This window comes from Myotis daubentonii, chromosome 13 (assembly GCF_963259705.1).
Source record: "Myotis daubentonii chromosome 13, mMyoDau2.1, whole genome shotgun sequence".
NCBI lineage: Eukaryota > Metazoa > Chordata > Mammalia > Chiroptera > Vespertilionidae > Myotis > Myotis daubentonii.
In genome coordinates, this window is record NC_081852.1 from 46,734,486 (window position 1) to 46,747,756 (window position 13,271).

At 40.1% G+C, this 13,271-nt stretch overlaps 1 protein-coding gene across 2 annotated transcripts in view; it reads right to left on the bottom strand.

Moving 5' to 3' along the window:
• The window catches only part of ARMH3 (armadillo like helical domain containing 3), a 175,387-nt gene that overhangs the window by 78,640 nt on the left and 83,476 nt on the right, over window positions 1–13,271 (bottom strand). For both annotated transcript variants that reach the window (XM_059661188.1, XM_059661189.1), the window contains exons 21-22: window positions 7,140–7,222; window positions 5,552–5,678 (exon numbers count right to left, since the gene is read on the bottom strand). In XM_059661188.1, the coding sequence (XP_059517171.1) occupies window positions 5,552–5,678; window positions 7,140–7,222 (210 nt within the window). The remainder of the gene's footprint in view (window positions 1–5,551; window positions 5,679–7,139; window positions 7,223–13,271) is intronic.

A 13,271-nucleotide genomic window follows, 5' to 3' on the forward strand; every position in this document is an offset into this window, starting at 1 on the left:
AATCATCGATCAGCTGCCTCCTGCACACCCCCTACTGGGGATGTGCCTGCAACTAAGGTACATGACCTTGACCGAAATCGAACTTGGGACCCTTCAGTCTGCAGGCTGACACTCTATCCACTGAGCCAAACCGATTAGGGCTGCAAGAATTTTTAAACATGCAATATCTATCTAGTCAGGAGCACAGACCTCTTTTCCTGTAGACCAGCGGTTCTCAACCTGTGGGTCGCGACCCCTTTGGGGGTCGAACAACCCTTACACAGGGGTCGCCTAAGACCATCGGAAAACACATATATAATTACATATTGCTTTTGTGATTAATCACTACGCTTTAATTATGTTCAATTTGTAACAATGAAAATACATCCTGCATATCAGATATTTACATTACGATTCATAACAGTAGCAAAATTAGTTATGAAGTAGCAACGAAAATAATTTTATGGTTTGGGGTCACCACAACATGAGGAACTGTATTAAAGGGTCGCGGCATTAGGAAGGTTGAGAACCACTGACCTAGACCCAGCTTATTCTCTCTGTCTGTCATTTCTTCATCCTTTCGCCGCCCTCACTCAGGCTTTCAAACCCTTGGCTGAGTTGGCTCGAAACCAGACTAATATCCTTCATGAATACTTGCAAATCAAATCCAACAACACATAAAAATGATAATAAGTTACAATCATGTAGGGTTGGTTTAACATTTAAAACTCAATCAATCACTCTAGCAATACTCAATAAATCATCTCAATAAATGCTAAAACTGTTTTAATAGTATCCAACATTTATTAATGATAATACCTCCACTGAAACTAGAAACAAAAGGGAATTTCTTTAACATGATAAAGGGCATCTATGAAAACCTGTAGCTAATATCACATTTAATGAAGAATAATTGAGTATTTTATATTGGAAACAAGGCAAATAGATCCATTCTCACAACTCTAATTTAACATACTACTGGAGGTCCTAGCCAGTGAAATAAGGCAAGCAAAAAAGGCATACAAATTGGAATAAAAACTGTTTTATTTGCAGATAACATGGTCTACACAGAAAATCCCAAAAAGGTTACAAGAAGCTACTAAACCTAATAAGTGAGTTTAGCAAGATGACAGGATACAAGGTGAAATTTAAAAATTAAAGTGTTTCTATATGTTAGCAATGAACAAAAAAAATTGAGATTCTAAATAATACCATTTACAATAGCACCAAAATCCATGAAATATTTTGAGATAAATTTAATAAAATATATTTAAGATTTGCCCTGGCCGGTGAGGCTCACTTGGTTAGAGCATCGCCCCATGCATCAATGGGTCACGGGTTCAATTCCCAATAAGGGCACATATAGGAGGCACAGATCAATGTCTCTCTTTCATATCAATATTTTTTTCTCTCTCTCTCTCCCCCTCTTCCTTCCTCTCTCTCTAGAATTAATGAAAAACATATCCCTAGGTGAGGATTAAAAAAATACAGGGTGCCCTCCCAAATGTATATACACTTTTAACAGCTGATAGCTAAATTTGAAAATGAAAAGTATTTTAATAAACACTGGTTTTAAAATTATTCAAAGTGTGTGTACACATTTTTGGGGGGACATGATGTGTGTGTGTGTGTGTGTGTGTGTGTGTGTGTGCACGTGCGCACAAGATTTTCATGCTGAAAACTACAAAATAGCATGAAAAAAATAGAACCACAGGCATGGAAACATGGAACAAACTGACTAATCTCAGAGGGAAGTAGGGAGGGGAGGCGGGGAGAAATTAACCAAAGGTCTTATATTCATACTAGAGGCCTGCAGGGATCAGGCCGAAACTGGCTCTCCGACATCCCCCAAGGGGTCCCAGATTGGGAGAAGGTGCAGGCCAGGCCAAGGGACCCCACTGGTGCACAACTGGGGCTGGGGAGAGACCACAGGAGGGCTCCAGAGCATGTCCTGCCTGACTCGCCCAGTCCCAATCAGCCGGACCCCAGCAGCAAGCTAACCTACAGGTCAGAGCGTCTGCCCCTGGTGGTCAGTGCACACCATAGTGATCGGTCAAACAGTTGAAAGGTCAGAGGGACAATTAGCATATTAGGCTTTTATATATATATAGATATGCATTACATATGGACATAGACAATAGGTTGGTGAAGGCCTGGGGCAGGATGGGAACTGGCTGGAAGGGGACAATGGGGGAGCAGGGGAGGGAGACATCTGTAATACTCTCAACAATAAAGATTTTAAAAATAAAAATAATAATGTATCTGCTTTGGAAAACAGTTTGATAGTTTCTTATAAAGTTAATATATTTATCAAACACCCAAAAATCCCAGTCATAGGTATGTAACCAAGTGAAATGAAAACTTGTACTCACACAAACCCTACACAAGAATGTTTGTAGAGGCTTTATTTTTAATTGCTAAAAACTAGAAACCTCTCAAATGTACTTCAATTGACAGATAAACTAAACTGGCATATTTCTACAATGAAATATTATTCTATAACAAAGAGGAATGAACTACTAATACATGCCTCAACATGGATGAATTTCAAACAAATTACTCTGTAAAAGAAGCCAGACTCAAAAGACTATATCAGTGGTTCTCAACCTTCCTAATGCCACGACCCTTTAATACAGTTCCTCATGTTGTGGTGACCCCCAACCATAAAATTATTTTCATTGCGCCAAAACCGGTTTGGCTCAGTGGATAGAGCGTTGCCCTGCGGACTGAAAGGTCCCAGGTTTGATTCCGGTCAAGGGCATGTACCTGGGTTGCGGGCACATCCCCAGTAGGAGATGTGCAGGAGGCAGCTGATCGATGTTTCTCTCTCATCGATGTTTCTAACTCTCTATCTCTCTCCCTTCCTCTCTGTAAAAAAAATCAATAAAGTATATTTAAAAAAAAATTATTTTCGTTGCTACTTCATAACTGTAATTTTGCTACTGTTATGAATCGTAATGTAAATATCTGATATGCAGGATGTATTTAGGTGACCCCTGTGAAAGGGTCGTTTGACCCTCAAAAGGGTTGCGACCCACAGGTTGAGAACCTCTGGACTATATGATCCCATCCACATTTATGTATTTTTTAACTTTTAAAATTTTTTTCCTGCCGAAACCGGTTTGGCTCAGTGGATAGAGCGTCGGCCTGCGGACTGAAAGGTCCCAGGTTCGATTCCGGTCAAGGGCATGTACCTTGGTTGCGGGCACATCCCCAGTAGGAGATGTGCAGGAGGCAGCTGATCGATGTTTCTAACTCTCTATCTCTCTCTCCCTTCCTCTCTGTAAAAAATCAATAAAATATATTTTTTTAAAAAATTTTTTTTCCTTTTTATTGAATTTATTGGAATGACACCGATTAACAAAATTATACAGATTTCATGTGCACAATTCTACACCACATCATCTGTACACTGTACTGTGTGTTCACCACCCCAAGTCAAGTCTCCATCCATCACTATTTATCCCCCCTATACCCTCCTCCACTGCCATAACAGCTCCCCCCACCCCACTCCCGCCCCACAATCACTACACTGTTATTCCTGTATATAAATGTATTTTTTTAGAAAAGGCAAAAACTATGTGGATAGGGAACAGATCAGTGGTTGCTAGAGGTGGTGGGTAGTGAAAGAGTTGATCTCACAGGAGCACAAGAAAAAGTTTGGAGGTAATGAAACTCCCATATCTTGAATTTTTGTGGTAATTACACATCTATATGCATTTGTCAAAACTCAGAATTGTATGAATCTCAGAGAGAAGGGGGTAGGGGGCGGGAAGAGATTAAATAAAGAATGTGCATGCATTTATACATAAACTATGGACACAGACAATAGTGCGGTAGGTCTGGGTGTGTGTGGTGAGGTGGAATAGAAGGGGTCAATGGGGGAAAAGGGAACATCTCTAATACTTTCAATAATAAAGATAAATATAAAAAATATACCTCAAAAAACTTGACTTAAGGCCTAGCTAGTTTGGCTCAATGGATACAGCTTCAGCCTGTGGACTAAGAGTCCTAGGTTTGATTCCAGTCAAGGGCACATGTCAGGTTGCGGGTTTGATCTCCAGTGGGGGGTGTGCAAGAGGCAGCTGATCCATGATTCTCTCTCATCATTGATGTTTCTATCTCTCTCTCTCCCTTCCTTTCTGAAATCAATAAAAAAATTTTTAAAAAACGACTTAAAAAATGCTTTTTCCATCAGAAGTTTCATCATACTTTATAAAAAATGGAGAGTACTAAAACATGCTATCTCCATTTGTTGTGCTTAATTTAGTGAAAATTTCACTTTCCTATTTGTGTTTTCCAGGTTAACATTTTTTAAGATAAATTTTTTAATGTTGATAATATTATAGATACTTCCCATTTCCCCACCCTTTCCCCCCTCCAGGTTAACATTTTAATTCCCTTGGCAGATTTGAGCATTCCCAGATATCCTTTCTCATCTTGTTGCTATAGCTACAAGGACTTAATCTCATTTACTCTGTACATGGCCCAGTTAAGCAGGTATGACAGGCTTCTATAAAATCTCTCTCCCACTCTAACTCTTTTTCTTTCCTCATTGAAAGGCATCTTTATTCATCTATTAATCGGTGCTGAAGCCTGGAATGTATACGTGTATATATAATAGCTTCATATATATATGTATGTATATGTGTGTATATATGTATGTATGTATATGTATATATGTGTGTGTCAAAGAAATAAAATATTGTATACTACTTTAAATGAGTGCACTTCATTATATACCAATTACACCTCAATAAAGCTATTAAGTTGGGGATTTTAATAGACAGCTTTACTAAATGAATTTCTGTTTCTGTGAAATCTTTCCTGAACTTTCAAACTCCAGGTAGGTTTGACTAGACTCTTTACTCAAATTTATAGGGATACATGACCTTTTTCAGAAATATAGGTGGGGCAAAAGTAGATTTACAGTTGTGAGTATTCGAAACACAGAGTTTATTCTTGTATTATTATTTATTAATTATTGTATTTTCCTACGAACAACTGTAACCCTACTTTTGCCCCACCCTGTAGTTGTATTCATTATGGCCAAAGAGTAAATTTTCAGTGAGCCAATCACCAAAAGGTTTGCAAGAAAGATTTTTATTTAATGCCCACTTCCTCTTGTAAGTTATGCTAAAATACATAGGTATATTAAAACTCCTTAAAATCTTGTACTTTCTCAAATAACACAATGTTCTTCCTTTGGGATCCAAGCTCTTCTATTTCCACTGTCAATTCCCACCCACTCTTTCTCTCCCATCTCACTGCATTCACTAATGTCCACAAGCCTCCCTATTCTCTCTTTTTCTCACAAACATCAAGAAAGGGCTACAGAGCTGCTACCCAGCTTTTTACTGAGATGAATTCTGAGTTCCTGAAGGCAGAAAAGCCCACATATTTCTTCTTATTGCCTGAGAAGAAAAGACTACTGCATTTCTATGCCAAGCAAGGGCACCAAGTAACTAAGAATCTTTTGTAGTCTTTTCTTTTTATATGCTAAAAATCACAGCTGATGCAGAGAGCTGAGCAAAAAGAGGGGAGAGAGGAGTAAAAAGAAAGGACAGCTTACCCATGGAGTATAGGTTGTCAAAGCTCTGGTGCATGCGGATAATCTCATAGTAGAGTTCATCATAGCTGCTTGGGGTGGGCAGGAATGTGTCACCGTATGTGATAAACATATTAAATAGGTTCACAATCTAAAAAAGAAGCAAAAGTCCATACACAGGTATCACACTATGAAGACTGGAAGGTATCAGTTGTATACTGCAGCCAGCTCTTACTGGCTTGTAAGAGCTGACTGTTACATTTTCAGGAATTTGTGAGCTAGTTATTAAACAAAGCCATTATTAAAAAATAATTTACATAAACTTACAATTTAATAAATTATATTACAATGAAAGTAATAAATACTAAAACTCATCACTTCCCAATTACTTTCTATCTTTTAGTATTATCTATGCTCTTGAGACTAATATTTTTAAAATATATTTTATTGATTTTTTACAGAGAGGAAGGGAGAGGGATAGAGAATTAGAAACATCAAAGAGAGAAAATCATCGATCAGCTGCCTCCTGCACACCCCCTACTGGGGATGTGTCCGCAACCAAGGTACATGCCCTTGACCGGAATCGAACCTGGGACCCTTCAGTCCACAGGCCGACGCTCTATCCACTGAGCCAAACCGGTTAGGGCTTGAGATTAATTTACATCTCTTAAATCTGATGTGATGGGAATACCATACATAATGGTGTGTTATGCTTGTCTTTTCCCAATTCTGCATTCAATGATGCCATTTTGATAACTTTGAAATTGGCCCTAGTGGGTATAGTTTTACTGTGGAAATCAGCAAAAGATATAAATCAGGATTTCCCCCCCCAAAATGTTAAACATTTATGAACACACTGGGTAATATCTTGAGAAGACAGTAAAAAGGCAAAATGCCCACCTGTTATCCCAAATAACCAGTCAGATAAGCAGGCATCTGCAATATCCCTCAGAAACTAAGCACAGCCATGATGGAGCTATTCACGTGGCTGGGACACCTCTAGAGGCTTTGCTATGTACCAAAATAGATACTATAGTACAGTCTCTTAACTGGGACCGAGGCTCATACTCATACACAGGGATCTGACCTATACCTGCCCCTGCCAAGCAATATGAAAGAGTCCTGCCCTGGGTGATGTGGCCCAGTTGGTTGGAGCGAAGGGCTGTAGGTTCAATTCCCAGTCAGGGCATATACCCAGGTTGCGAGTTCGAACCCCAGTCAGGGCATATATGTGAGGCAACCAATAGATATTTCTCACATCAATGTTTCTGTTTCTCTCTCTCTCTCTCTCTCTCTCTCTCTCTCTCTCTCTCTCTCTCTCTCTCTCTCTCTCTCTCTCTCCTTCCCTCCCCCTTTCCTTCCTCTCTAAAGTCAGTAAAAATATCCTTAAGTGAGGATTAAAAAAAAAAAGGAATAGAAAGTGTACCAGGTTCACCAAAAACATAGGTAAGAGTAGGGAGCACCATTACAGAGATTCTAATCCAAAAGGAAAGTAAAAATAAAGACCTGGTTCCCTATGGCTTAGTCCCCAGAACCCAGCTCCTGTTTCAAACCAGCCCATCTCTGTCTTAGGGTAGAACTTCAGAAAAATAAATATTTTTTGGTTACTCACCATAAGGGCTAATGTAAAAATGTTGTGTTTGGCCAAAAGTACAGTCTCGTTTGACATAAGGAACTTCAGCAAATTTATCAAGGCTTAAAAAAAAAAAAAAAGACAGACATCAACAAGCTATTCAAAGCATAACTAATAAAGTTAAATGAAAGCAATGAAAGTCAACTAGCTCTACAGAAATCCAAATAGGGCTAAAATGAGTAAGTCACAGCTGCAAAGCACTTTTTAACACTAGAAAGACTGAAACTTAGTATATACCTATATTGCCCAAAAGCAGTCAAAATGACTGCATTGTGAAAGAATAATATCGGAGCACTCTTCACTTATGTTCCTTAGCTTTTCCAATAACTCACTTCTATTGGACATTTCTTTCATGAATTTAGGGCGCAAAAGAAATAAAATAAACAACTTATTAGAACAAGTATCACTGCATAAAGATTCGAATAACAAGTACTAGTTTAGCTTATTGAGCAACTGCAACTTATCCAGTATCGACAATTTATCATGCACTTGTATGTTATCATGTGACGGTAATCGAAAAAAAATGAAAACTGTTATTTCAATACAGAGCCGAACTGGTCATATAAGAAATTTACTCAATTCAATAATAAGAGTCATTTTATTATTTAAAATTTCCCAAGCAGTCAAAATGACTGCTTTTGGGCAATATAGGTATAACACATATATATATACCGGAAATGAAGGAGGGGGGAGGTAACTATAAACGCATTTATATGTTGTACAAAAAGTCACAAAATTCTAAGAAATTGTGTCATTATATACATCATTGTTTTTCTAATTGAAATTAAAAAGCAGTCAAAATGACTTCCTTGGGCAATCTAGTGTTAAAAGCAGGTAAGGTGGGTATATTTGAAGAATTGACCTTCCCAAGCACAAGTCTGCTTATCTGCCCATGGAAGGTTTTTAAAAATCTACTTCTTTTTGCCACCTCTTTAAGAGCAATTAAGCTCAGAAACTTGACTATAAAATACATATTAAGTATTCCAAATTTATACCCCCATCAAATTTGCTCAATTTACAAGTCAAAATAAGGGTTCCCTTCTCACGCTAGGCTGCTAGCATCTCCTGTCACCAAATTTTAGCTATGTACCTGTTTCAAACATCATTGCTAAGAGGAACATTTTTCAATTCTAACTGGTCACCAGATGAGCCAGCTATGTTGTAGGACTTACACCTGGGCTTCAGCTCGGAATTGGAAGAGAGCTCATGAAGAGGAAAAATAAAAAAGCCCTTAACTGTTCTAACTATTAAAACAAATGTACAGCTCTGCTCTGTCCTTTCTCAACCAAGACAACACTTACTGAAAAAGTCCTCTTTCTGCCTGGCAATCCTTATTGAGGGGAGAGATTGTCAAAACCCAAATAATCTCAGTAAAGAGACTGCCAAGTCCATAGGTTAGCAGTGCAGCTTTAAAGACATTTTACAAATAAATATTAAGCATAAAGAAAAGTATCACTTGCCCTGTACTCATTCACGTAGGACTATGAAATTAATCCTGCTTCTGTGTCCCTCATGACCATCAGCTCTGTCTTAGCAGCCCTATTTGATGGCAAACTATAAAGAAGGGGTTTGGCAGTTGCAAGCAATTGGTGGTCCTCCTGTCTTCTCTTCTTCAACCCTCCTCACTTCCACAGATACAAAAAAAAGGTTTGACCTCTCCTTTTCTAAGACCATATCTGCTTCTTTGCCAGCAAAGTCCATTCTACGATGTTCTCTGAGCTTTGTGAAGTTTACTACTCTTAGAAAAGAGACATGGACTTTGATTTGAAACAGCAGGGAATAATGAGTAGGAGTAAAACTCTCTCAACACTGGCTGCCTGCCACACAACACCCCTCACTCTCAAATCCTCTGAAAGCACAGGTACAATAAAGAAGCAGCAGGTAAGGAAAAGTACAAAAGCCTGTCCATGTTCTGTTTCTAAGCCTGAATCTTCCCCTCAAATAGCAAAAGAGTCTTGCTAAGGATGAAGGAGGTAGGAACTCATTTATGAACTCTTTACTCCTGCCCCAACTCAAAATCTTTGAGGTTTCATAATGGACAGGAAAGTGATAGGCAGCTGGGCCTTTTGATATGGTCTGTTAACAAGTGATCTGTTAGACTGAAAAAAAAAAAAAAAAGAAAAAGCTCCATGGGAGGATCACATAATCTGCTTAGCTCCGACCAGGAGCTCAGATAATGAAGGGGACTAACATTAAAATTCATACAAAACTAACCCAGACCAAATCTCTCTCATTAATGATCACTTTGTTGAGTTCATTTAAGGGCTGCCCATTCCACCCTCTACCTCAGAGCTTAGACAAGCCCTGCTAATGGATAGATCACATGACAATCACACGCTATAAACTCACAGGAGAAAAAGAGGAATTGACGGGTAGCACGCGTGGAACTCTGCAAAACATAATAGCTGGAGAGAGATAAAGCAGCTTTTGAACAAATCCAATCAACAAGGATTTTGTCCCCAGCACACACAGCACAAAGATGCAACTTCAGCAGTGGTTATATGATAAATAAGGGACCCAAAACCTGGAGAAAAGGAAGTGGAAACAATGATTTATTGCCCCTCTGCTGCACTACAGTTAGTCTTGATCTCTGGGATTCAGAATCAGGGATTACAAAGTGATAAATATTAGAGAAAGAAAAGAGCAATTCTGGCACAATCCAAGAGGTGACCTGTGTCCCAACTGCAAGAGACATCAACAGAGCTGAACAGTAAGTGAGGAGGAGAGTCAGGCACTATAATACTGAGAGTCAGTGCCAGGGGATACCTGCATCTTGCCCCTGATAATTTAGGTCAGATCCCCCCTTTCCCTCCAAAAAACAAGCCAAGATTTTATCACCTGGAAGTAGCCATTCTCTAAAGCAGGGGTCAGGAACCTTTCTCCTACCAAAGGCCACTTGGATTTTTTTAAAATATATTTTTATTGATTTCAGAGAGGAAAGGAGAGGGAAAGAGAGATAGGAAACATCAATGATGAGAGGGAATCATTGATCAGCTGCCTCCTGCACGTCCCACACTGAGGATCGAGCCCACAACCCGGGTACGTGCCCCTGGCCGGAATCGAACCCAGGACCCTTCAGTCTACAGGCTGACGCTGTATCCACTAAGCCAAACCGGCTAGGGCCCATTTGTATATTTATAACATCATTCACTCAATATAAATTTATGTTATGCCCAGCCTGCGTGGTTGAGTGGTTGAAAGTTGACGCATGCAGCAGGTTCAATTCCCGGTCAGGGCACATGCCCGGGTTGTGGGATCAATCCCCAGTGTGGGGTGTGCAGGAGGCACCCGATTAACCATTCTCTCTCACCATTGATGTTTCCCTCTTTCTTTCCCTTCCTCTCTGAAATCAATAAAAATAAAAAAATAAAAAATTTATGTTGCTCTGAAAAAAGCTCCTCGATTTATTGAATTTCAAGTCCAACCTGTGGTTGCCTTGGCAGGGTCCGACCAAGTGGGCCTTATATGGCCTACGGGCTGGAGTTCCCAACCCCTGCTCTACAGGGAATTTAACAGGCAGCTAAAAGGAACAAAGCAACCTTAAAATTGGCTCCCACAAGCCTCTGACATCAGGGACCACAATTCCTCTCCAACAGAGAATGCCCCAAATATCCCATGAAATAGTACTTTTTTCCCTTCATCATCTCCCTAACTTTGCACTCATTCTACCAACTGTTCAGTGTATTCTACATCACTATACACACATTGTCTTTTACCTCTGACCTGATGTGATGAGAGTTCTAAGTCTATGAGGCTTCAACATAGCTGATTATAGATTTTTTAGAGCTAGAAAGGACATTAAAAGTCATTTAAGGCCAAAACCAATTTGGCTCAGTGGATAGAGCGTCAGCCTGCGGACTGAAAGGTCCCAGGTTCGATTCCGGTCAAGGGCATGTACCTACCTGGGTTGCGGGCACATCCCCATTAGGAGATGTGCAGGAGGCAGCTGATCGATGTTTCTCTCTCATCGATGTTTCTAACTCTCTATCTCTCTCCCTTCCTCTCTATAAAAAATCAATAAAATATTAAAAAAAAAAGTCATTTAAGGTTTCGGGCTCAATCCCTAGTAGAGGGTGTGCAGGAGGCAGCTGATCAATTATTCTCTCTCATCATTGATGTTTTTATCTCTCCCTTCTTCTCTGAAATCAAAAATATATGTATTTTTTAATTTGTTTAAAATAACAGACAACAGATCAATGTATTTCTTTCCATAGAAACTAACATGATCCCCACAAACACTCCATCTCAACTTTCTATAACCTCACCATAACTGATTACCAGCTGAAATTTACATTATGGTACATAGTACTAAGTACAGGGCCAAACATACAAAGGTATTTCCTCTCTGATGGGGAAAGGAAAGGAGCCAAGTATATTCAATCAACAGAGAGAGCCATGAATTCTTGGGCAGGAATGCAAATTCAAAAGGAAATCTGGGCAGCCTTCAAGATAAACCTATGGCAGTCTTCAGAATAATAATCAAAGTTCACAAAACCACCAATGCACTGAAGCACCGACAATATTCTAGGAAATCCTTGGGAATCCTGGATTCGACTCCTAATCTTTGCTATCTCTACTAAATGAAGCTCCAGATACCTGGCTCCAATTACTCTTAAATTAAATGAAAAATAGAGAAGTTATGTCAGTGCAATATTTGAGGTATTATATTACGCATTCAATACATTGTTATAGGGAAATGGGTGTCCCCCACACACAAATTCTTCATTGTAATGTCTTTTCCATCAGGCACTTTGAAAACTTAATTTCTGGGCTCTTTTTCAGGAAGTAGAAATTGACTGCAACTGCTGCCTCTTTTGACTCTGTACTGGAGGCAACTGTCAGTATCACACTTAGCTTTGGCCCAAGCTCCTTTCCCTGGAGAATCTTGTGCATGAAGTATGGCAGTGGTGTGCAGCAGTTCTGACTTACTGAATGCCGACAGGTGAATAAAGGATAGTGTGCAGGTTCTGGGAAGCTGAGCCAGGAACAGGTACCTTGATGTGCCGGGGTCCAGCCCCAGCGGGTCCAGGGGTCCCCAAAGGTGTAGACGGAGTCGGCGAAGAAGGAAGGACACGGAGACAGTGTTCAGTTGATCAGCAGCCTAGCCAGGATCTCCAGCCAGGATCTCCAGCCAAGTTCTGGCCTGGATCTCCAGAGAGGTTCTGCTTCGGATCTCCAGCCAGGTTCTGTGGCCATGTTCTCTTGCTAGGTTCTCCAGGTTCTCCAGACAGGTTCTGTAGCCATGTTCCCTCGCTAGGTTCTCCAGCCAGGTTCTGTCCAGGTTCTCCAGCCAGGTTCAGTCACCAGGTTCTAGTCAGGTTCTCTTGCCAATTTCTGTAGTCAGATTCAGTCCGGGATCTTTTGCCATGTTCTCTCCAGCGAAGTCCTTCTGTCTGTAGGTTCTGTGTAGGTTCTGTCTGTAGGTTCTCTCTTCTTAGTTCTGTGTCTTGCTGTCTTGTTACATCTGTATTTATACCAGTTGATTCAATCCTATCAATCTCTATTACAAAGGTTAGGGCGTTTCTTATCTCCATTCCAGGGAGTAAAGATTATGTAGCTTAAGCATGATTGTTCGTAGTTAAAGTGATTAATTACCCGCCTGGCACTTAGTTGAGGGGTTTTATTCCCTCCCTAACTTCAGGGGAAAATCCCTACCTGGGGATTCAACCTTTCTCGGAGAGGTGACCTTGGTTAAAACACAGGGCCAAGAAGGTGAGCAAACATATTAAGAACAGTATGCCATATATGCCAGGTCCCTTGAAACAGCAAGGATGGACCGGCTCCCGGTAAATTCCCCCTTTTTTATTTTTTAAAAGCAAGCATTAAAAAGAAAAACCTCAAATGCTCTCTTATATCCATTTTAAGAGTAGGATTGGCGCTTTCCGCTATTACCTGAGTCCTGATCTATCACCCCAGGGAGAGCTTGCCAATCCTGCACTTTCCCAGGGTAGAAAGGCTGCAGTGGGGTTAAGAATAAGGCTCCTTGGGCCTACCTTCTCCCATGCCATTACATTTACCTTTCCTTCCTCAGAAAAGCATGGACATACTTCTTGTATAAAACGTTCTGTCTGACTGGGAGTAACCTTAATTCCTCTGCTAGCAAGCATATAT